General features: G+C 41.0%; 1 protein-coding gene across 6 annotated transcripts in view; it reads left to right on the top strand.

Annotated features, from left to right (window-relative positions):
* The window catches only part of SUGCT (succinyl-CoA:glutarate-CoA transferase), a 475,994-nt gene that overhangs the window by 271,342 nt on the left and 181,543 nt on the right, over window positions 1–23,109 (top strand). Inside the window, exon 13 of one of the 6 annotated variants that reach the window (XM_053264042.1) lies at window positions 7,647–7,676. The exons of the other annotated variants lie outside the window; for them this stretch is intronic. Coding sequence (XP_053120017.1) covers window positions 7,647–7,661 — 15 coding nt within the window. The 3' untranslated portion in view covers window positions 7,662–7,676. Of the gene's footprint in view, window positions 1–7,646; window positions 7,677–23,109 lie in introns of those variants that run through there. 6 annotated transcript variants of the gene reach the window in all.

Genomic DNA, 23,109 nt, shown 5'->3' with positions numbered 1-23,109 from the left:
CTTTGCACAGAGTGTGAGGTGAGGTGCTCCTTGCAAACCTAACAAGGGGTCAGATTAGCCCCATAGAGCTGCTTTGAAAATGGTGCTGGTGCCCCAGTAATATGCTTCCTGAGGCAACTGCTTCACCTCACCTCATGAAAGCACCACCCCAGCTGTATTGCTAATCTTCCTATCTGATTGGAGAGGGAGGGAGGAGTCCTAGAGCCAATGCACCTTGAGGAAATGATCTTTTGTAGGGTCCAAGCCAGGGGGAGGAGAAATGGATGCATTTGATTATTGAGAAGTCCAGTTTGTGTTCTTCTTGTTGTACTGGGTAGTGCATGAGGCAATTCCGGGCCAGGTTTTGCAGAAGATTCAGAGAAGAAAACTAGGCCTCAATTGCCTGGCTTCCATGTTCTTCAGACATAAAGAGAAGCTTTCTATCTGACAATGACCAGAGCCCAGGGAAGCCTGGAATGGTTATTAAAAGCAAGCCCATTATAACGAGAGAAAAACTGAAGCTAAAAATCATAACGCCTAAGAACGTATATTTAAATGTATGCCCAACTATGTATATATTATTTTTACCTACTTTCCTTAAGGAAGGTAAGCTTATGAGATCACCCAGTTGTGTGTGTGTGTGTGTGTGTGTGTGTCCCTATCAACTTTGCAATTCCTGGACAGATTTGAACAAAATTTGGTACAGTTGTAGGGACACATAGGGACACCTCAACAGCATAGTTTGTGATGATGTCATCTATCCCAATTCAAGATGGTAAATTCTGTTTGAGGCGTAAGTGGGCTAATGTGGTAATTATCAATAAAGATTATAGAGAAAGGAAAGTAGGCAGATTAGTTCTTATCAGAACTTCTTGTTGTATTTATGGGGTACACAAACCTAGAAACAGCTGGCATTATTAGTGCAGAAAAAGTAATGTTGGCCTTAGGCTTTCTCCTCAGAATGTGTGTGTGTGTAAAGTTGCTTGGGCCTTACTGAGTGACATGAAACTCCCAGACCAAACCACAGAAGATAGAAACATGCTGTTTTAATAGGTAGGTTCCAGACCTCTCTCAGACTACCCGAAAAATTGAAAATCCCAGAAACAGTTTTTAATTTCTCTGAAAATGTGGGGAAGCACTCTCATTTTAAATGCATGGGGAATGATACCTTCTGACAAACTTCAGCAGTTTTCACGGGTACTTTTAGATACAGAAAGTTCAGACTTTCACAGACCGATGAAGAAGCAAACAAGCTATGTTTTTTCCAGTTCTCTGCATTTCAGTCTGTGTTGGATTTCCATGCAATTTGCTCAAGAAATGGAAAAACACAAAAAATATGGCAACGCTATTACATCTTCAGTAGAACATACCTCTTCTCATCAGCTAGCAAGGAATGAAGGGCGGGTGCATAGACATTTTGTGGTTCAGGAGGAATGTTTGCAAGATGCAAGCTCGTGTGTGTGTGTGTGTGTAAAATCTTGGATGATGACACACAAACCACATGCAAGGGTCTGTTTCTGAACCAACAACCTTTCCCTGGTCAAAATTTTTTTGGCTGGTTGGGGTTTTTGAGAATTCAGCCCTTAGGAAAGATGCTTCCTTTAACCAACATGAGAATATAGGATTTATTTATTTATTTGGTTGGCTGGTTGGTTGATTTGATTTATATACCGCCCTTCCAAAAATGGCTCAGTTTTGAAGCAAAACTATAAAAATGTTAAAAAAGCAAAACTGTAAACAAACAAACCCTGTAAAAACAGCATGTTCCTATCTTTTGTGGTTCGGTCTGGGAGTTTCATGACAGTCAGTTTTGAAGCAAATGCAGCAGACATTGCACTTGACAGTACTTCCTGCTACAGTTTTAATAATATGTTAGACAAAATTCTTACCCTGTGCATGTATGCGGGTTCATTCACACAATGATGATCCTGTTGCACCTTTGAAATTAACAAGCAAACATTTATGATGGTAAGATAAAATATTTTCATGATCTTAGATGCTCATAGTTTTAGGTACTCAGTGGCATTAGGTACTCATGAAAAACAGATGTGTTAGTATTGGACTCTGAGTGCTGGCTAGTAATTGTGGCTACATGGGTGGGATACTTTGGAGGGGAGTGATAACAGAATCAGAGCTTCAGTGTGCTGCTTCAGGCCTGAATATTATAATTTTAAAATATGATGGTGGCGATAATCTGCCCTTACGTAACATCATGAAAGTATGGTTGCTTTATTTGTTTGTTATTTTATTAATAGGTCCAACCCTTTTAGAACACAACAATGTTGTTTTTTAGCCCCTCATCTATGCTTATAGCAACTCTGTAAGATAAGCCACTTTTATTCCCATTCTGCAGATTCAGGCATCATCTTGCCAAAGATTTTCTAAGGAGGACACATGACACCTGAAATGTGCAATGCAGAATCCTTGATCCAGGTCTGGCACACAATCCAGAGGACCACCCTGGCTCAAGAGCCATAACTTAAGGATTTATGCAAGAGATCTGATAGCCTTAAGATTAGCACTATCCACTCTCTGTCGGGCCCTGTGTCTGCAAGATAACTATAAAGATGGACTGATAAAGATGTTAAAGATGATTTCTTAGCAACACTGTACATATTTTATAGCTTGAGGTTATCTGTAGATCAGCTAGAAAACACTGTGACTCGGGTGTTTCAGTCTAGCACTCTTTCTAGAATCATAGAATAGTAGAATTGGAAGGGATCATGGGGTCCTTCTAGTCCAACCTCCTGCTCAGTGCAGGAAACTGCTCCAGCATCCCTCACAGATGGCCAATCAGCCTCTGTGTATGAAAGCTTCTAGTCAAGGAGACCCTGCTCCTGCATCAAAGGGAAGATTCCACTATCAAAGACCTCTTGCAGTTAGAAATTCCTCCTGATGTTTAACCTTCATCAGCTTCTTTGTAATTTCAACCCATTGGTTCTAATACTGCACTCAAGGCTCAGAGAACAACTCCACTCCTACTCCTCCTGTGTGACAGCCCTTATGATATTTAGCTATCATATCCCTCCTTCCTAGTTCTTCTACTCTAGGCTAGACATAGCCAACTCCTTGAACCATTCCTCATAGCTCTGCTTTAAATGTTACTCGTAGGTTTGCACCCATGAGGTTGTAAGTCCAAAAGCCACGACCATATTGGCTGAAGGGGAGCAAAAGACTGAACCTGGGCATGGGGAGGGCTCGTAGCTTCCTCGTATAGTACATGCTTGCACAGACTCAGTTTGGCTTATATTCAGTTAATGGATTTGGGGTTGTCTGAGACCTGTCTGGTCTGAGTACTTGGAGTCTTTAAGCCTACTCTGAAAAAACTGTCCTGAGCCATTTTTGGAAGGGTGGTATAGAAATCTAACAAACAGACAAACAAATAAACAAACAAACAAATGCATACTCACACGATCTGGTGGGCGAGGAAAAGGTTGTTCTAAACTTACCTTTCCTCCAGACATCTCCAGCTCTTCAGGCACGCTATCACATGCCCACATGATCTGTGCTGCTGCTGGCAGTGCGGGTCTCCAGAGGCCTGGACAATTCATCCCGGCCTCCGAGAATCCCACAATGTAGAGTCCTCTGAGACAGGCACTCCAGGTGCCCACCTCTGTGTCTCCTCAGGCCGTATGCACCCCAAGGAAACATGTGATCCCGGCAGCCAAGTTAAGGGTGCGCCTGTGCCCTTAACCTTGGCTAGAAGCCAGGCTTCAGAGTAGGATTAGGCTGTGTGGTAGTTCCGGAATTGGGAGCGAGCCCAGCGTTCCACATGAGCAACTAGGCTGCTTGTGAGAACAGCCTTTTTGTGTCAGAGTAGAAAATACTAGGCTATGGACAAATGATCTGATTTGGTATAAGGCAGCTTTATATCAAGAATACAGAAAATGTATCCTTTTACGGAATATTTAAGTAATTAGAATATGCCTTCAGACTCTAAGACATGGTGGAATTTACTGCATTTCCTTGGATTTTCGTAAGTGTTGAGTTAAGTGCTGCTTCTGGGCAATTAATGAGCAGCAAAATGGTCTTTGGAATGCTCTCTAATATCTAACCACAATCCAGCTGATGGAGGAGGATAAACATAAGTAAATAAGGAAGTGATTAGAGTTCGTGAAAATTGTTTAGATATTGATGGAATTTGCTATAATCTGCTAATGGCAAAAGGCGCTGTTGAATTTCTGATGCCAGAATGAAGGCTGGAGATGGAAGAGAAGGAATTTTCTGCAGCTTTCTTGTAACATTTATTATTTCCTAAAAGCTCTCCTTATGGATCCTTTTGGTCTGGATTTGCAGGCAGGTTGGTTTGCTGCCAGATGCTCCATCTTCTTAAGCTCACACCTCTCTATAGAGCTCTAATGTTTCCCCCAAAGAGTACTTTTTCTTTCTCCTTTTTAAAACTCTCTAATTTAGATCTGGCAGTTGAAGTATTATGCCAGTTGAATGTTTTGAGAACCAGCAATAAATAAAGCTTTAAAACATCCATTGTTTTGTCTCTCAGTGGCTGTGCTATGCTGTTGCATAAGCATCCTTAGGCTAATGTAGTAGAAATCAGATTGGATTACATCTGCTAAGGTCACATATTGGTTAAGATCCACCTCCCGCCGCTGCCAAAGATCCAGTTTATCCTCCTTTGTATCATAAATAGAAAAGTGAGGGAGAGCTGTGCTATTTTATGATAAAATGTCCAGTAAAGATTTGGTTCGGCTAAAAATATATTTGAAAAGCATATATATATGATCCATCACACACACACACACACACACACACACACACACACACACACACACAGAGAGAGAGACTCTGTATGGATTATTATTATTTCTTTGTTTGAATATGGCAAATAATCCTCATGCATCTTGAACAATATGTGATTATGTATCTGCCTACTAAAACTCTAGCCAGTAAGGAACATGAGTTGTGAAACCAAAAGGAAATGTGTTTTCGTCCCAGCCAACTAGATTGCCATGGTGTGAATTCAGAGGGCTGGTTTGTCAATACAGTACTCTTAAGTGTGTATAGAAAGAGAAGAAACAAAGCCACATGTCTGTGCTTCTTCCCAGGACCACAACATCCACCTGTTGGTTTTAATGTCTGGATAGGGCTTATATGCAGAATCTGACATGGACATGCACAAATTGCAACTTTTTCTGAGACTGGCCCAGAAAAAAACCAAAAACTAGGAGCTTGTGTGTTGCAGAACTGATAAAAGGAGGATGATTCTCAAAAGAGCTTATTTTCAGTACAGTACAGCAAGTACCTGTATTTCCTTGTCTACATGTTGCACCACTTCTTGTCCTCATTCCTGCTCCCAAATCTTACATATCTATATGCCTGCAGTGGAGTTGCACTGAAGGGTGACATTACACAAAAGATGATCAAGCCTGTGAGGCAAATAACAATGATGGGCAAGTAACAAAAATAAAAATAACGTAAGAAGATGAGTATGGTTTTAAAGTTGCAATAGCCTGCACTATGCTGATGACACCACTCTGATAGCTGAGAATGCAGATGATCTGCAAGTTCTGGTAATGAAAGTCAAGGAGGACAGTGAAAAAATGGAACTATGACTAATTGTAAAGAATACTAAACTAATGACAACGGGTACAGCAACCAGCCTCAGAATTGACAATGAAGACACTGAAGTGGTGGATAGCTTCTGTCTTTTAGGATCGACCTTCAACAGTAAAGGATCCAGCAGTCAAGAAATACACCGCAGACTAGCACTTGGTAGGGTTGCAATGAAGGCATTGGAAAGGATATTTAGATACCAATACGTGTCTATACCTACAAAGATTAGAATCATTCAGTTTTGGACAATAGTTTTCCCTGTGACATAGAACAAATCAACCCAGAATTTTCACTTGAGGCACAAATGACCAGGCTCAAACTATCATACTTCAGGCACACAATGCGAAGACCCAGCTCCCTTGAGAAGTCCATAATGCTGGGGAAAGTTGAAGGAAAGAGAATAAGGGGATGACCAGCAGCAAGGTGGATGGACTCAATTTTGACAGCAATGAATGCACCACTGTGAGACCTTAAAGGCCAAGTTGAAGGTAGATCATCCTGGAGAGAATCTATCGATGTGGTTGCTAAGAGTTAACACTGACTTGATGTCACTTAATCAATCAATCAATCAATCAATTGGCAACCCACATTCATAAAAGAGTGCAAAGAAAGAATTCACCAGAGGCGTACTCAGGTGGCATTTTTTCTGCTTAGTTTAGTTTAGTTTATTTACAGTCAATGACCAAACAAAACAGCTCCTGAACAATAATTACACATTTACAAAACTAAAACCAAATAAAATAAATTAAAACCCAATTTATGATCATCTTATTTTGTATGCCGCAGCACAAAAACATGCATATCTGTAAGTAATCTCCTCTTGGCGGTCTGCTAGAAGGAAAGCAACATCATAATCATCAGAAAGCCCAAAACATTTTTTCAAATAAGGCTCAGTCCAAATAAGGCGAATTGATTCATAAAAAGAACAGTGAAGCAAAACATAGCTATTGACTCAACCGCGCCTACACCACAAGGGCAGAGACAATTCCTTAAAGGGACTCTTTTATATCTTCCATCTAATACAGCTGAGGGGAGAACATTAAATTGTGCCTGGGAAAAAACTTTTCTCAGCCTTAAAGTAGTCAAGTGGGTTAAATAAGCAGCAGGTGCCAGATAATTTAAAAAACTGTCACAGATTTGACAGGAGCAATCAAACTAAGATCTCTTTGCTTCTCTATCTAGCATGCTCTGTTTGAAGATCTTTTTAGCTACATTGTAGCTTAAAGTTCGAATAAATTGTGCTGAGAAGCCACATTTACCTTAGTCCATCTTTCTGTCCATTTTTTCTGTGTTTGTATATTTTTGGTTCATGTGTTTAGTTCTTACCCATGGTTTTGGTGTTTTAATGCAGTGTTAGCCTTTTAAAATATATATCTGGTATTTTGTATTTTAATTTGTTCTCTATTGTGTATTTTTATTACCTTTTAATGTTTTTGTTTTGTAAGCCATCTTGGAAACTGAAGGATAAGTAAGATATACATGTTTAAGTTAAATAAAATAAAATACGGCTTTTGATCTCCAAAGCTGTTGCTGTCAACCTGAGAATACATGTCAATATTTCATGGCCATGGGCTGCTTAAGAAAAATTCTCTAGTGAACTAATGTTAGCTATTTATTAAATGTCAGTGACCATAAAATTGCCATTGTAACCAATATGTGCTATTTAGTTCAACTTATCCTCCAAGCAAGCCTAAAAATTGTGGGAGGCTTCCCTCAGGCCAAGTTGCAAGCAAAGCCTTGCAGAGTGCATCACATCCGTGGATTCTTGGGCGGAGCACCGTTGCAACAGGAAGCTGCATGGGGAGACAGAGAGTAGGTGAGGACCTGCTCTACTCCTTTTTAAAGGTCCCACTCACACTTCCACCCACTCCCCAGTAGTGTCGAACCTCGGTTCATGCACATCCCTTATCTTGAAATTCTCCTAATCCTTCCTGGAAGAAAAAAATCCAGAATAAACCAGCCATTTAGGGATGGTGCAACCTACAGTAATATTACACTGGAAAATTTCCACAGAGAATTGTTTCCACCTTTGGTGCACAATGTTTTAGCTGCAATGTCATGTTAACTTAATGGTATTACACATTCTTCATATGCAGGTGAATGTGGAGTAAACATTCTGTATTCTGTTTCCTGAGGATAGTCTTATCTCAGGATCATGTGCAGGAGATGTGTGGAAACTGAATATCCTCTGGATACCTGTCCATTTTAGAACTGTGCTGTCTTGGTGATCAAACACTAGTAGTTGATCTATTCTGGAAGGTGAGTGACCTGGTAAATATGAGTGTGGTACTGAAACTGCACTTATGGACTTGGCTGATTATTTTTGTCTGGACATTGATAGCTGGCCAGGGATGTCATAGAACATACTATCACAAGCTGCTGGTTGCACCACTGATTTAGCTAGTGTGAGGTTGGAGGGGAAAGGGTCCACATTGCTCTTGAGTGGTTCCATGTTTTCCTTTCCATGAAGTCCTATGGGAGTGATAGTTAATTTTTCCAGTTGGGCCTTCTCTGTGAAGTCTTCTAGTTTGTGAGTATGTGGCTGCCTTGCAAGATTGCCCAGAAGTCCAGATGTGTGATGTTCAGTGTCATCATGCATGCTGATTAGTGTCTTTTTCATCTGAACTGACTTCATCTGAAGCCCCTCATGGCTTCCTCTGTGTATAGCTGCATTTGGGGACTGGGTATGAATAATATTATTCAAGCTGCAGGTCCTTCCCATGCTGTTCTAGTAATGTGAAAGTGTGGAAAGCATGTGGGAAGATCAGGATTCTGCAGGAAAACCATATTATCAAACACTGAATGGAGAGACGTGTTTCAGTGCTTTTCCCATGTGATTCTGTAGTGTGATTTCTTCATTCTTCTAGAACTGTGTGAGGTCATATATGGAACTATGTGATTCCTTCATCTTCTTACTGAAATAGTATTGAGATGGAACCATGGGGAAGCTGCAACTACAGTAGCCCTAGGAAACAGATACAGAACCTGCTAGGGATTTCACAGAACCAGTTCTGTGCACTCTTGGAAGGGTGGCGGGTTGCTTTAAGGCACGGAGAGGGTGTCCTTACCTCCCCCACTGGCCACTTCTGGTATTACGCTGACTGGGGTGGCAAGAGGGTATACAGCTGTCCCACACCAGCAATTTTGATAACAGCGCTTGTGAGGGAAACACAGCTGGGGAGGTAAGGACACCCTCCCCGCACCTTAAAGCAACCCCCTCCCCACCTCCAAACTGGCTTGAACACTGGTCTTTCGAACTGGTTCGATGGTTTGTGAATAGACCGCTGAACTGATTCCTACACATCCCTAGAACCTACCTCTCATTCACAGCACACAAATGGTTAGAGACAGTTGTAAGAATGCATTATAAGAGGCAAGCTTGTAGTTGTTTAGAAATGTGGAAATTTATTTGGAAAGCCCAGCATTATCTACATTTTAAATATCTCCAGCACATTGAGGGCTAGCTAATCTTGTATGTGTTCTGAAAGGAGCTAGGATCTGGCTGTAGACTTCCATCTAAAACTTATTCTCCTGTGAATGCCATGACAGGTGTGCCCAATGAACCAGAAAGGTATTTGCTTGGCTGCTATAACCTTCCATTTCCATTTTCAGTTTATGGATTATTTTAAACATATGATATGACTTTGAAATGATTTGGATGAGCCTGTAGTTTTTCTAGCTGGTGTGTTTATGTAACACTTTGCAGTCTAATGAAACCACATTTGTTAAATAAAATGTGAAAAAATAACCAGCGGGAACAAATTTATGTATTATTAAACACATTTCAAGGGTGCTTTTGAAAGTTTTGTCAGCTTTGTTAAAATATTTGAAAAAGTGCTAAAAGTAAACATGTAATAACTCTAAATAGACCGTGTTGTGATGTTTTCAGCGGACTGTTTGCTTGAATTTTTATTATAATCCATGTGTGTTCTCTTGCCACAAAACTTTCTTCTTTCCTTTGAAATTTCAACCTCAAGACAAAAACATTTGTTAGAACTGCTTTACTTGGCTCTGTGGAATAAATATGCCATTGTTCTTTTTTAAAATTTCTTAAACATAATATATTTTGTAATATGTTAGACTGAAGAGATCTTTCTACCTATAGATCTTTTTGTGGCCCCGCTCCCAAGTTCCATACCATCTTTTTGCTGTTGTCGTAGTCATAGTAGTCATAGTAGTAGTAGTAGTAGTCGTCGTCGTAGTAAAATAAATAATAAATAGTAAATAATATAATGCAAAAGGTTAACAAGCCTTCAGAGTAAATCCACTCATGGATATGAAGAATGAAAGACTTCTCCCATTTCAGGCTAGAACAATAGCAACTGATTGTTCTAAGATCCATCTTCCCTGATGGTTTCTCAGAACCATATGCCTGCAGCTCTGACCCCATTCCCTGCCACAGTCCACACCCATCAGATCTTCATATCATGCTGGCTCTCCATCCTTCTACACAGGAGATGAGTAATTCTAAAGTTTTGCAATCAACATAAAAGGATGCACATTGCCAGTGTGGATTGTCTCACAGTGCTTTGTACCTGGTACTGCTATCCTGAACCACAGGTAATGGCACTTCTTACGCACATACAGCCTAACACTGTGAAGTGATGAATGTTCACAATAGAGAATACAGAAGCATCTATCAAGGGTGGCCTTCTCAGCTTTCGTTTGAGGTGGAAAGGTTTCCAGACTTCATGGGCAGGTCTGTAGTAGGAATGCAGAAGATGCTGCACTTTTTGTCTCCTGCACTCTGGTCTTTCTGTTAGCTGACAAAACTGACACACCAGAGAAGGGCCAGGATAATTAGGAGGCCTCACTGCCTGCTTAAGTAACTGTACCACAGATTTTCTCCTCTATGATGCATATTTGTACTTTTAGTCTAGTTTAGCAAGTCTTCAATCCTGTCAATATTTGTGGCATCTCAACGACCCTTTCCCCCTCCCTGGCTGACAAGACAAAGCTGTCCCAGCGTCTCTTCATTCTTTCACTGGTTAATGCTTCATTGATCATGCACCCTCCTTAGCCTCCAATATGCATGTCTAAGGCTTGCACACATTGAGGCCAAATTCAGATGTCGCACGAAACTGGAGGCTGGGGAACCCGCGGTTTCAATTTGAAACTTTACATTTCACTGTATACGTTCTTCCAATCACAGTCCACCAACCTCTGGTTTCAGGAGATGGGAGCCCCTCCCTGCTGCTTGGCCGCGGAGGCTGATCCCAGCAAGCTCCATGGCCAGACTGTGGGCAAAGCATCAGCATGTCAGTGGAGCCGCAATTGGCCACAATCTCGAAGGGGGTGTGCCAAGTGTGATCGTACGCTTTTGGAGTCATCCGCTCACACTCGGCATGGGAAGGACAATTAAATCCCTTTACATGCCATGCCATGCCATGCCATGCCAGTGCTTCTTCAGACAATAATGGCACCACCAACCCCTTAAGAACCTTGCACCTAAATAGTCCAGCACAAGCACAATTTTTGGGTGGGTGGGATATCAGGGAGATTATTTCCCTCTTACTCAGGTAATGGAAGGGAACATGAAGGCTTCCTAGGAGGGAATATGTATATGAGGTAGAGCAAAGGATCCTGGGAGGCGGTCTGTCCTGCCATGACCTAGGATGCTGTTATGAGGGATCACTCCATCAAAACAGTCCACGCAGACCAAACTATTCTCCTGCTCTGTTGGCAGCTTGCTGCTGGTGGGCTTCCTTCTCATGAGAGGGCCGGTCTACTGGCGTGGACAATGTGACTGTAAGCCCTAGGTCTCCCATAGAACTGCACACTCATGAGTTTAGCTAACCCGACAACCGTGGTCCTGATTGTGTGGGGCCCCCAACTCTCCACAATAAAAGATAGAACGGAAGCGCTGCAACTTCCTTCCCTGAGGAAACTTGCACACACCCAAAGGAGATTTTGACACTCCATGTGCCAGAGTCTGGCTGCGTGCATGGACAAGGGGTACACCAGGTGTAGAGACAGGTCTTTAAGCCCATTCAAAATTCCTGAGTTTGGTCTGGCATTGCACTGTATGCAGATCTGCCAGTGCGAGGAATCGCAGGCGGGGGTAGCCCCAGTTTTCATTGGCCCCAGGAGAATGGGGTCGCTGTTTGGGGCACAACCAAGGGTACACATGCCCACATGGGTGGTAGAGCTGGCAAGCAGCAGGCTTTGACAGCCACTTGGTGGCAGTTACCAAGACAGGGAGAGCTGTTACAGGGGTGCCAGTCCCCATGGCTTTCCTCCATACAGCAACCTGGCTCAAGATAGAGCCCCAATGGCTTGACACTCTTGTGAGAGGAAGTTTGTGGGAGAAGGGGTTGTTTTATCATTGCACATTATTAGCAATTTTGCTTGGCAGTTCTCTCCCCTCCTCTCTGACAGTTCTTCTCTTGAGCTGTGAGGCGGTGTCCCCTGGGCCTGGCACTCTTTTGAGTGATTGCGGTCTGCCTCTGGTCATCATCATCACATATGTCGAATCGCTCCTCTGACTGGAGCATTGTTGACTCTGGTGAACAGCCCTGGGCCGTGCTCATGAGTAAGCCTAGGGACTGCAAACCCCCAAGGGGAAGGGGCTGGGGCCCCCTTCCCCAACTTTTCTGTGAAAAAATAGAACTTGGCTGCTTGAGAATCCCTTGTTGGGGCTGTATTTTAAACCTGATCCCGGTCACCCCCCCCAGCCATATGACACCCCCCTCAGCACTGTGACGCCCTGCTTAGGTTGCCACTTGAAGTGTTTATGCTTGTGAACATACATAACTGTCGCTTCATTCTTGGGGAGCAAAGCACTTAGTGCCCCTCCTGTCATCCTGTCCCCTTTCCCTCCTGCTTTGCAGGTTGGAGAAGCAAGGGGCAGAGTGGGAAGCGGGCATGCTCCTGTGTGACTGTGCTACTTGACAGGCAACTAGCTTGGGATGGGACGTAGTGGTGTCCTTGTTGCTTGGCAACTCCATAGCTGTGAGGGTGATAGGAGGGGCGGGGCTTCTGCTTGGATAGGCAGCCATTGAGGAGCACTGAAGCCATGGAGCAGGTGTGTTCCCGGGCAGGTCTGTGCCACCATTTCTATGACTGTAGCTTGAAAATTGGCACGCAACCGCAGTTAAGGCGGTATTCGGGATCTGATGTAATGCTTCAGTGGCCTAACCTGAGGTCTCAGCTGCAAACCTTTGTGCAACCCGAAGATTCAAACTGGTGTTTGGTGAGGCGAACCACAGGTCGCTTTCATCTTAAAACCACGGTTGCATGGTACATGTAATTGTGTACCAACTTCTGCCTCATTTAACTCTGGTTTTGTGCTACATCTGAATTTGACCTATAGGGGGGAAAAATACTGAACCATGGTCAGACAATGGAATTGATTTTGTTCACAGAAAGCTTTTTTTTTTTTAAATCCCAAAGAAATTTGCTTAGAGATTGTGGTCTTTTCTCTTTATACCACCAAATTATCAAGATGAAAATGCTACTGAAAAGATAAAACATCTGACTAGGTGAAGAGAAGAGAAAATCTTTGCTAGCATATAATAAAACTGAAGTGTTTCTTTTGGAATTTCTCAGAAAGGCAACAATAACATAGGCTGAACTATGTTACTATGGCAAAACATTTCCTTTCAGCCTCTCATGCTGTTTCTTCTCCCTCAGCCTTCTGGCAACATAAAACAGACTTCATAGGAGCTGGTGACATGTCATTTTCTCTTCCTTATAAAATGAAGTCAGAGACCTGCAGAGCCTGATTACCTATTTCTCCAAAGGGAATTGAAGGGTGGAGCACCAAGGGTGGATACTCCCCCTGCCAGCTAATTCTCTTGTGAAGCTATTTGAAACTTGGTAAGCCCACTGGTAGTTCACTTGCTCCATTTGCTAGCCTTTGGGAGGAGACCTCTTTGGCTTATCTTTGAAAGGGGAACCATAGGTCACATACTTCCCTGCTTCAGCAGGGATGTGTCTTCTGGAGGAGACTACTGAGAGGAAATGAGCCACAGAGCTCCTGTTCCGATAGGGAGATTTGCAATACACTCTCTATTTTTAGTCTACTGATCCTTCCACATCTGGAAAAGCTTTGCATACATAAATAATCTCATCTGCTGTATTGAAACATGTCCAGGCAAAGGCTGTTACAATTGTCTTAACTATAGAAATAATTGATATATGAATATTGGCCATAACACATTTAAAACTGGGGCTTGAGGTTTACACTCTTTGACCTCCAGATAATCTTTCAGAGTGCAGACAGAGTTATTGCCGGTTTTAGTGATGCCTCCTTGTAAGATGGATCTTTTCCCCTGGGATCCAGATGGAGACCACCAAACATCAGTCATAGACCACCAAGGGCATTTAGTGGCTGTGAACTGGCTCTGAACAAAGTCAGAGGGCTTTTTGTTTGTTTGTTTGTTTGTTTGTTTGTTTGTTTGTTTGTTTGTTTGTGCTAGTTTCTGTTCACCCAAACCAGCCAAACTTGAGGGGTTACTAGAACAAATATGATATGGTTTGTTCCCCTTGTATAGGCTACATTCCAGCAACTTTATGTAAAGATTTTGTGTATCCTTCTGTCTTACTGATTCCACAGAAGCGACAAGGGGAAACTGGATCCAGCTGGAAGAAGCAATGATAACAGGACTCTGACCCCTTAGAATTTTGGTTCACCATCCCCAAGATCTGTAGCTGGGGCTTTTTTCCTCCTCAGCCACCTCCAAAGGCAGTCTTTGCACCCAGTGCAAGAGCCTTACCTTTAGCCAATCAGTCAGGGGATGGCTTACCCTCACCCTATCTTCTTTTGAGGTATGGACACGGAATCCCATTCAGGTTGCCAATCAATATTTGCCCTATACTTGGATATGGTACAGAACCTTCTGTTTCTCATTCTCTTCCATGAGTAAATTGTTTTCAATGGTCTGCTTTTCTCTTCTGTTGTTCCCCAGTGGCTACACAGCAGGGAATCCCTGCACAGAACATTTCTCTACACAAAAGAGAACAGGAAGCCCATATGCACTCAAGCCACCGAATCGTGCCATAATCTCCTAACCGAAACTCTACTGGTTAAGCATGACATTTATTTATGGAAAAGCTAATCCCTCAAAAGTATATAAAAGCTTCCGCCAATATTTTGCTTCCTTTCTTTTATATCTTTCAGATTTAGGCAAAGATGTCCTTAAATATTTTATTAACAAAGCGTCAAAACCAAGACGCACATTTTGTAATACTCATCTTGCAGGTGACATGTTCTCATCCACTGGCAGACTGCATTGAGCTTTCCCTGAAATGTGATTATTGCTCATAAAAGGTAGCTTTAATTCCTGTTTATGTCATGAGTGGCCTTATTGCTTGTTTAAAGCAGCATGCCTCTTACGTTATATGACTCTGCTCTATTTTTATTTTTATTGTTTTTAGAGCACCCTGGATAACAGTACTGGGAAATTACTGAAAATCTTTTCTTTTCTTCTAGCAGATATATATATATATATATATATATATATATATAGAGAGAGAGAGAGAGAGAGAGAGAGAGAGAGAGTGTCATTTTGAACTGCTGGCAGGAACAAAAGGTTTTACAAAATTATCCCTTCCTGCTAACCCAGATCCACCCCATTCCCCTAGATTTTAAAAAAAGGCACAGCTAAAATAAATCACAAAAGGGAGCACTGAATTCAGATAATCTCATTGCTGTATCTAAGATTAACATGGATGCAGATGTTTCAATGTATAGTTTGATCTTGCATAATATATACATTCAACAAAATCCTGTTTTGTATTGCTTCTGTAAACAGTGAAGTCTGATGAAAGCATGTTGGCTTTTCTACCATCATCTTAAATTGAAGATTTTTGAAGCAGTTCTCAGAGAAGGCTTTCTGTTTTCAAAATAATTCCCTAAATCAACTCTTTGGGCATTTGGACGTAGGTTTTCTTCTTGTGATGTTTTCTTGCTTATTTGTGTGTGGTCTTTATAATCGTTAGACACCGTTCTTGCTGCATTCATTACTGAAATAACCCAACAGCATTCATTTCATGCTGTTCATTTCCTGGCCATACTGTAACCATTGTGCTTCCAAGATATCAAGGCTATGCACGCGATCACACAGGAGGGTGGGCAGTGGAGGAAGGCTGCACAGAACTCAGTTCCCCCCCAGACCCTAATTTATGAATCTCCTTTGAAAAATATCCAATGGTACTCATCACTAGAGTAACTAAGGAATTGCTAAGGTAAGCTCTATGCCATTTTAAATAACAAGTTAATTAGTATCAGATAACCTATCAGAGAACCCCTGCTAACTTGGCAAAGAAGCACCTTTTAACATGTTGATTCTCTTTATTTAGCAGGGGGAGAGTAACTGGCCCTATCCACCCCCAGCACAGTACCTCCAGTGACTGTTGCTGGTGTCTAACTTATGTTTCTTTTTAGATTGTGAGCCCTTTGGGGACAGAGATCCATCTTATTTATTATTTCTCTACATAAACCGCCCTGAGCCATTTTTGGAAGGGTGGTATAGAAATTGAATGAATGAATGATTGATTGAATGAATGAATATCAGGGTGATTCTCCATGCAGAAACTTAGATGAATGTTTATCTGGACAAATGTTGTGGAGTGCAATGAAGATCTATAGACCTAAACTGATTCCAGTTGAATATTGTTGTTGTGAGGAGAAAGCTAAGTATGTAGTACACCGCTCTGGGCTACTTGGAGGAAGAGCGGGATATAAAATGTAAAAATAAATAAATAAAATAAATATTCTCAAATTTTGTATAGCTCATTTATATTTTATCAATTTGAGAGCTTTGCCATGAACTTTGGTTAAACGAATAAGCAGCTTGAAATTGCCATTTGCCATCTTTCTGCCCATGGTGTATACTTGTAACTATGGAATTCGCTGCTGCCAGATATGGTGATGGTTGGTCACAAATTTACATGGATTTAAAAGGGGATTAAACAAAGTCATGGAAGATAGGACTATCAATGACTACTATCCTGGTCAGCTGTATATTTCCATCATTTCCCAAGGGGGCATGCCCCTGAACACCTGGTGCTAGAGAACCTGAGTGGGAGGTAGCATTGCCTTCTTTCCCCCACTTTTGGACTTCTCATATGCACCTGGTTGGCCGCTGCATAAAACAGGATGCTGGGTTAGATAGACCTTTGGTGTGGTCCAACAGGGCTTTTCTTATGTTCTTATGTTCATAAAAATGTTCTTATGTTAATCTGTAATGTGTCAGTGTTCTTTACAATACTCAACTCTTGATTTCAGACATTAGGATTGGAGTTGTTATCAAGATTTTGGTCTAAAAAATTGAGCATTTAACATGTTTAATTTGTCAAGGTATGGGACATCGTGATCATATAAGTTATAAGTGGAGTACCTTATAACTCTGGTCAGCACTCCAGTGTAAACCAAACCAATCAATATAGGTTTAAAATACAGTTAATTGGAAGTTCCTTCTTCACATGCTTGAACCAACTTCGGACTGGAGGAGAGATTTAAGTGGTAATCTGAAACATATCTATGTTTAGGACCAGCTCTCCATGTGACAAAATGGAGAGGAGTGGGAAACGCAGTGGCAACCAGGAATGTACAATGCAAGCTGTATTATAATAAATTTAAATTAGCACTGACTGATTCCTCAACTTAAATAAACAGAAATATTATTTTGCAACAACTCATGGCCCCCTCAAAACGGAAAGGTATGAGATAGATTCTGTACTTGGTTATTTCTCCATTAGTCTCTCGAGTTCTGCAGTATGTTTCTTTTTTTTGTTCTTAAATGCTCTAGTGTTTAAGAATCCCTTGAGCATGTTTGCTATTTCTGTAATTGATAGAACATTCACATTTGCTAGAATACACCTAAGGGGCTTTTTGAATTGTCGTCATGTTGCAGTGCCGAGACAACATTTTGAATGGAAGCCAATGATAGCTTTGAATAATTTGTTATTGGTTACTAATGAGCTCTGCAGACATCTCAAATATTGTTTTCTGTCTATAACCAGGTAGGCCTTTTATCTAGTATATTTTCCCAAATACTACTCTGATATCCAGTATGCAGCTTAGTCTGGTTTCTTTTGAATGTGTATTTCCTAAAGGATTGGGATCTGGATTTTACAACAACAAATAAGTTTTGCTGACTCCTATTTGTGATTGTGTTTATTTCTGCCTACAGTCTTCCTTAAAAGCAAATTATAACACACCAGGCATCACTTTCATTTCCGTATTCTGATTTCCATGTGCTTTGGGGGCAGTTTAATTCTCTCTAGGTGAGGCAAAGAGATCATTAAATGAATTATCCTCAGAGGTCATTTTTGCTAGTAACTGCAGTACAAGTGAACTGTACTCAGGTTTTTGACTAAAATTAATCCTTAATACTGCATGCAAAAGGTTCCATATCAACCATTAGCCTGATTTACAAGACATTTGCCGACTTTCAAAATAAAGCATGGCTTTGTGAAAGTCAGGTGGTCCGATGAATGATATCATAAATCCCTGCAAAGTGTTGTAGGTTCATCCTCCTTATGTCTGTGTGTATACCCAGATGTTTTGTAGAACCCTCATATTATTTATTGTCCACCAGATGAAAAGTGGAGTGTGGGTAATATCAGACTTCAAGATCCTTGAAGTCCTCCTCAGGAAGTTTAAAGATGAAGGACATGTAATCATCTTGGAGTTTATAACTGTTCTGTTCACTGTCAATCAGGATTCATGATATTGGCATTACTGATCTTGCTTTCCTTTGTCCCCTATCAGCAGGCTAATCTTGCTCCTCAGGGGCTGTGTTTGAGCCTTTCTGTTCTGTACTCCTGAACAGGGTCTGTCCTTAAAGGTGTGGTAGTTAAAGCTACCCAAGGGGACTTGTGGGATTGCTGTCCAGCCATATGGGGCTCCATCAGTCACTGAGCTTGGAGAGCAGTTAAAGTATTTTCATTGTCCCTATGAACAGTCTGAAGAACAGAAGCACAAGAACTTAAAGCCACAGAACACGCCACAAGAATTAAATGGGGAAGTTCAAAATATTTTAATAGAGTGACTTGGTAATAAAAACTACAACATCCAGTGCTTACACTTTATAACAATAATTTAATGGATTGGCCAACACTAGCAATAAATGCCTTAGCATTTTGATTGGATTTGAAACCCCACCTACCCAATGTTAATAAGCAATTGCTCAGTGAAAACAGTCATATAAAATTTATTCCCCTATTATTAAAAGTTGTTTAAAATTGGTTTCAATCTGTTTCTACATATATTTCTCTCAACAGAGTCCAATAGGTTATTACTGCTTTGTGTAATGAACGTACCTTGAATAGACCAATTTCCAAACACATAAATGTTTTGAACAGGAAGTGATGTCTCTAAAAGTTAATGTTTTGTGTATGGAGTCAAATTAAGACAAGACACAACAGATTTGGCTTTTTCAACCTGTGTGTGGCTGAAAGTAGATTGCTGAATTTGGTCATTGAATAAAGTGATTTACATGGATGGAAACTGAATAAAGTGATTTACATGGATGACAACTGAATACAGTGATTTACTTGAGATTTGTCCCATGTAAGTGGTTTGGAATTTTGAATTAAATGGGTTGATTTTGAAATGTTGCTTGTATTATTATTATTATTATTATTGTATTATTATTATCAGTGGGATCTGTCAGTGCTTTGAAAACTAGGAATGTTGTGCATTAGTACTGTCGAGTTCAGTGATCTTCACTATTTTTCAAATGGGGTCCACTTTTGCAAAAAGCCTTCAGTGTGACAGCCATTTCCTACTGTGCTGTCCTCTGCCCAGTATTGCACTTTTCCTAGTGCTGGGAGGGATCTTTAAGAGAGACAGAACCCTCTCTTAAAAGCTCTGTGGAGAAAGTGCTAGGAAGGGCCGCACTTCTTGGCATTTCATGTTTGCCTTCTAAGATGGTGCCAGGGGCTCAAGCGGGCTCCATTTCTTAAAGAACATCCCCAGTGCTGGTGGGAATAGTCCTCTCTGGTAGTACCAGGGGGATTGTGCAGAATATTCAGCTTCGGCTGAAGCTTCACACAGGCCAAGAACAGTTAGGGAGCCACACAAGGTTGACGGGAGCCATTCCAGCTCTCAGGCCTTTCAGTAAAGAACACGGGTCTAGTTTATCGTCTCTGGTTTCTACTTAAATGGCAACATGGTTTAAGAGTCTTTGCAAAAATATTTGGTCAAGTTTTAAATTTAGCTAACTGAAACACATGCATGCCAAAGCAAAATGTTTTTGATTTTTTCTTTTCATTTCTGCAATGAATTTGGTCAATTTTATTAAATGGTAAGCAGGAACTACCTCCCCCACCCCCGCAATCAAATGAGAATGGCCATCAGGCATTGCCGAAAAATATATTCCTCTCAATCATATGTGACTTAAGAACTGGTCCTAGGATCTTGTCTACATTTCACTCAGTTGCCTACAAGACCAAAAGGCCCTTCTGGAACTTTCTATGTACATAAAAATGGAAGGACATCCTGGATGGCAAACCTCTAGTTTTAAAGCAGTATCTTTAGTCCTAAACTTTAGTGAACTTGGTTGAAATGCAGTTGAAGATGTATGCCAGTGACTGATGCGCTGAAACATCTTATTACTAGATCTGATTCTTAAGAGGAAACTCTCCTGTCCAGGATCACTCCCTTCCTTTTGCACCTGGCCAGTTGTGCAATGCTGACCAATGAACAGCTGCTAACAATGAGGAAATTGTGCTTTGTAAAAAGTAGTTCCGGATCCGTTCTCTCTTGGGAAACTTTGAAGCAGGATGGTCATCTTTCTTGCCAGGATGAGTTTTTTAAAACTTGAAATGATTTTCTCTGTGTTGAATTAAACACTTGGATCTCCTCCTTTTTATAGCTTTGTGTGGCTGGTTTCTGTAAAGGGAGCCTGCCTGCTCCCACCCCTTCTCTCAACACGCACATACCCCACATATAGAAATAGGAGTTTTAGATGTTTTATAGCATGTGAATAGCTGGGAATCTGAAGAACTATTTACTGATTAGTTTAGAATTTTTCCATGTTTATGTATTATGTTTAATCTGTGTATGTGTACATGAAACATATCTCTATGTGTCTGCCCTTTTCTAGGAAACACATATTTTAGAGGTGCTCATACTTATTGTGAATGCCCTTTTTGCAAACATCTTGTACTACTTAACCAAAAAAATGTGAGAAATTAAACCAAACAGAATATGAAAATGCAGTGCCAAAGAAATGAGTCCATAGTGTGATTGAAATTTAGCTAATAACATAGAGAACCTAATCCGTGAAGGGAACTAGGGTTAAGGGAAAACAAGACTGAACTGTTAGCCACAATTCACAAATGTCTTAAAGATCAAGTTGTCCTGAAATACTCTCACTGATTTCATTGGAACTACTCAGAGCCTTTCTGGTGTAAACTGTTTTGGCAGCCTCTACTGTTATAAGCTCAAAAACCACCTGTTAGGTATCACAACCAAACATAAGCATGTGTCCAGTTCCCACAGGCAACAAAAACATAATTTGAGTATGAGGTGTGATTAATGTGAGATGTGTCTTTCAAAACTAAATGATCTTACAGCAGAACCTTAGCTTGTCTTTTTTAAAAAATATTTTAATGTTTTTGATCAAAAACCAAAAATACCATAAATAGATCATAACAGCCCAAATTCTTACAAATTATCACATTGATTATTGTTGTTTCACCATCTAATAAACGGAAACCAGCATTTATCAAGTATGCTTACTTTGTTTCTCCTCTTTTACCTTTATTTAATTCATTAGTTTGGCCAGGGTAGCATATTCAAAAACCTGTGTTCTCAATATTTTATTTCTGGAATTCATTATATAGCACCCATAGACTTTATCCTAGAATAAATTATAGGTTTTAATTCTAGTTTTAGTCCTGTAATCCCATTTATAGCATCTTTAATTTAGAACATAGCTACTCTCGGACTTCACAAGAAAGAGTTCCTGTATCTGATCTACATATAAGATTGTAGTTTTTGGTCATTTTATGAATTTTGTTGATTTCCCTTACATTAGTATAAAGCAAGCAATCTTTGCTGTAATTCCATATATATACCAATTTGTCAAATGGAATTGGCTCTCCCAAGTCTCAACTTCATGTAGCCTTTGATGAAATCAAGACAACCATTTTAAGCATGCCTAAGAGCTTAGACATGCCTAGTGGGATTTTTTCCCCTTTGAATTTCAGTCTCCAATGCCACAACAATGCCACAATATACTTTTGGAAATCCCCTCAGGTTTTTATTTTATTTTTTACACATGACATACTGGGCTGCTGTTTTAAAAAAATGTCAACCCAAAGTCCTCTTGGGCATATAGAACTAATTCTGCAGTGCTAAGTATCTTGAATTCTCCTATTATTTTTCTGGAGATTCCACTGATTTTATTAGATGTGTGTTGGTCAAAGCTATATCATCAGAATCAATACTCACTCTCTCTCTCTCTCTCTCTCTCTCTCTCTCTCTCTCTCTCTCATCTTTACTTTCTAGCCATCTTATATTTGCTTTACTTCTTTAATCACTAATGGTTCTAGGGCTAGCAAAAACAATAAAGCAGATCCTTATCATGTTCCTTTGAAAGTAGAAAATATTTAGAAAGACACCATTATATTAGCTTTTGCTAATGCTATGTATTAGTTTTAGCTAATACTGTAAATTACATTTATCCAGGTTCTAAAATTGGTACCAAAATCAAACACTCAAAAAATTTCTTACAAAAATGACCATTCTATGTTGTCAAATGTTATTTCAACTTTGAAAGGGCATCATTAATGTTTCCAGATTTGTAGGCGATGTTTCATAATATTATTGTTAGTGATCTAATCTTGCCATTAGTTCCATGTATCCAATGCAGCTTTTGGCTTGAATTTGTAAAAAGGCAGTGTTCCACATGGCAATCTGTTTTTGAAACCAAAGGTCTTTTCAAAAGCAGTTTCTGATATGAATATGGGGGAGTATTTGATCAGATTCCACTGATCAAGCTTTGAATGTGCCTATCACAGCTCCTTCGATTCCATTATCCTTCAGGTCTCAATGCATTAGAAATCTGGATAGGTTAATATTCATATAAGATATTTAAAGCCTCATTACTAGAATTGTTACAGAGATCATTATTTATATTGGCTGACAACCTCTCTGCACAACTTGTAATTTTAATTCCAATGGTTCTTTGAGTAAATTCAAAGAACCATCTATATATATAATTCTCCTGGGTGTGCCCAGGAAAAATGCGTCCCGGCAACCCAGCTGATTGGCTGCGCTGCAGGGGCGCCTGATTGGTCCTGGCGGCACACCCAGGAGAACAGCGGCGGCGGTGGCCATGGCCGCTGGTGGGCCCGGCCTGGCAGCGACGGGGACAGGCCGAGGAGCCGAGGCGCCGGGCCTGGCCGGGTGAGGCGGCGGCGGGGGAAGCCGGGCAAGGCATCGGCGGGCCCGGGCGGAGCCGCGGGCCCGGGCGGAGCCGCGGGCGGCGGCGGGGGAAGCTGGGAGATGGGGGGGGCCGGCTGGGAGGTGGTGGTGGTGGGCCCGGCCGGGAGGCGGCAGTGGCGGGCCCGGCCGGGAGGAGGAGGCCGGGGGAAGCGGGC

Source organism: Hemicordylus capensis, chromosome 6, assembly GCF_027244095.1.
Source record: "Hemicordylus capensis ecotype Gifberg chromosome 6, rHemCap1.1.pri, whole genome shotgun sequence".
Lineage (NCBI taxonomy): Eukaryota > Metazoa > Chordata > Lepidosauria > Squamata > Cordylidae > Hemicordylus > Hemicordylus capensis.
Note: the sequence above shows the minus strand (reverse complement) of the source record. Positions and strands in the feature narration are given on the sequence as shown.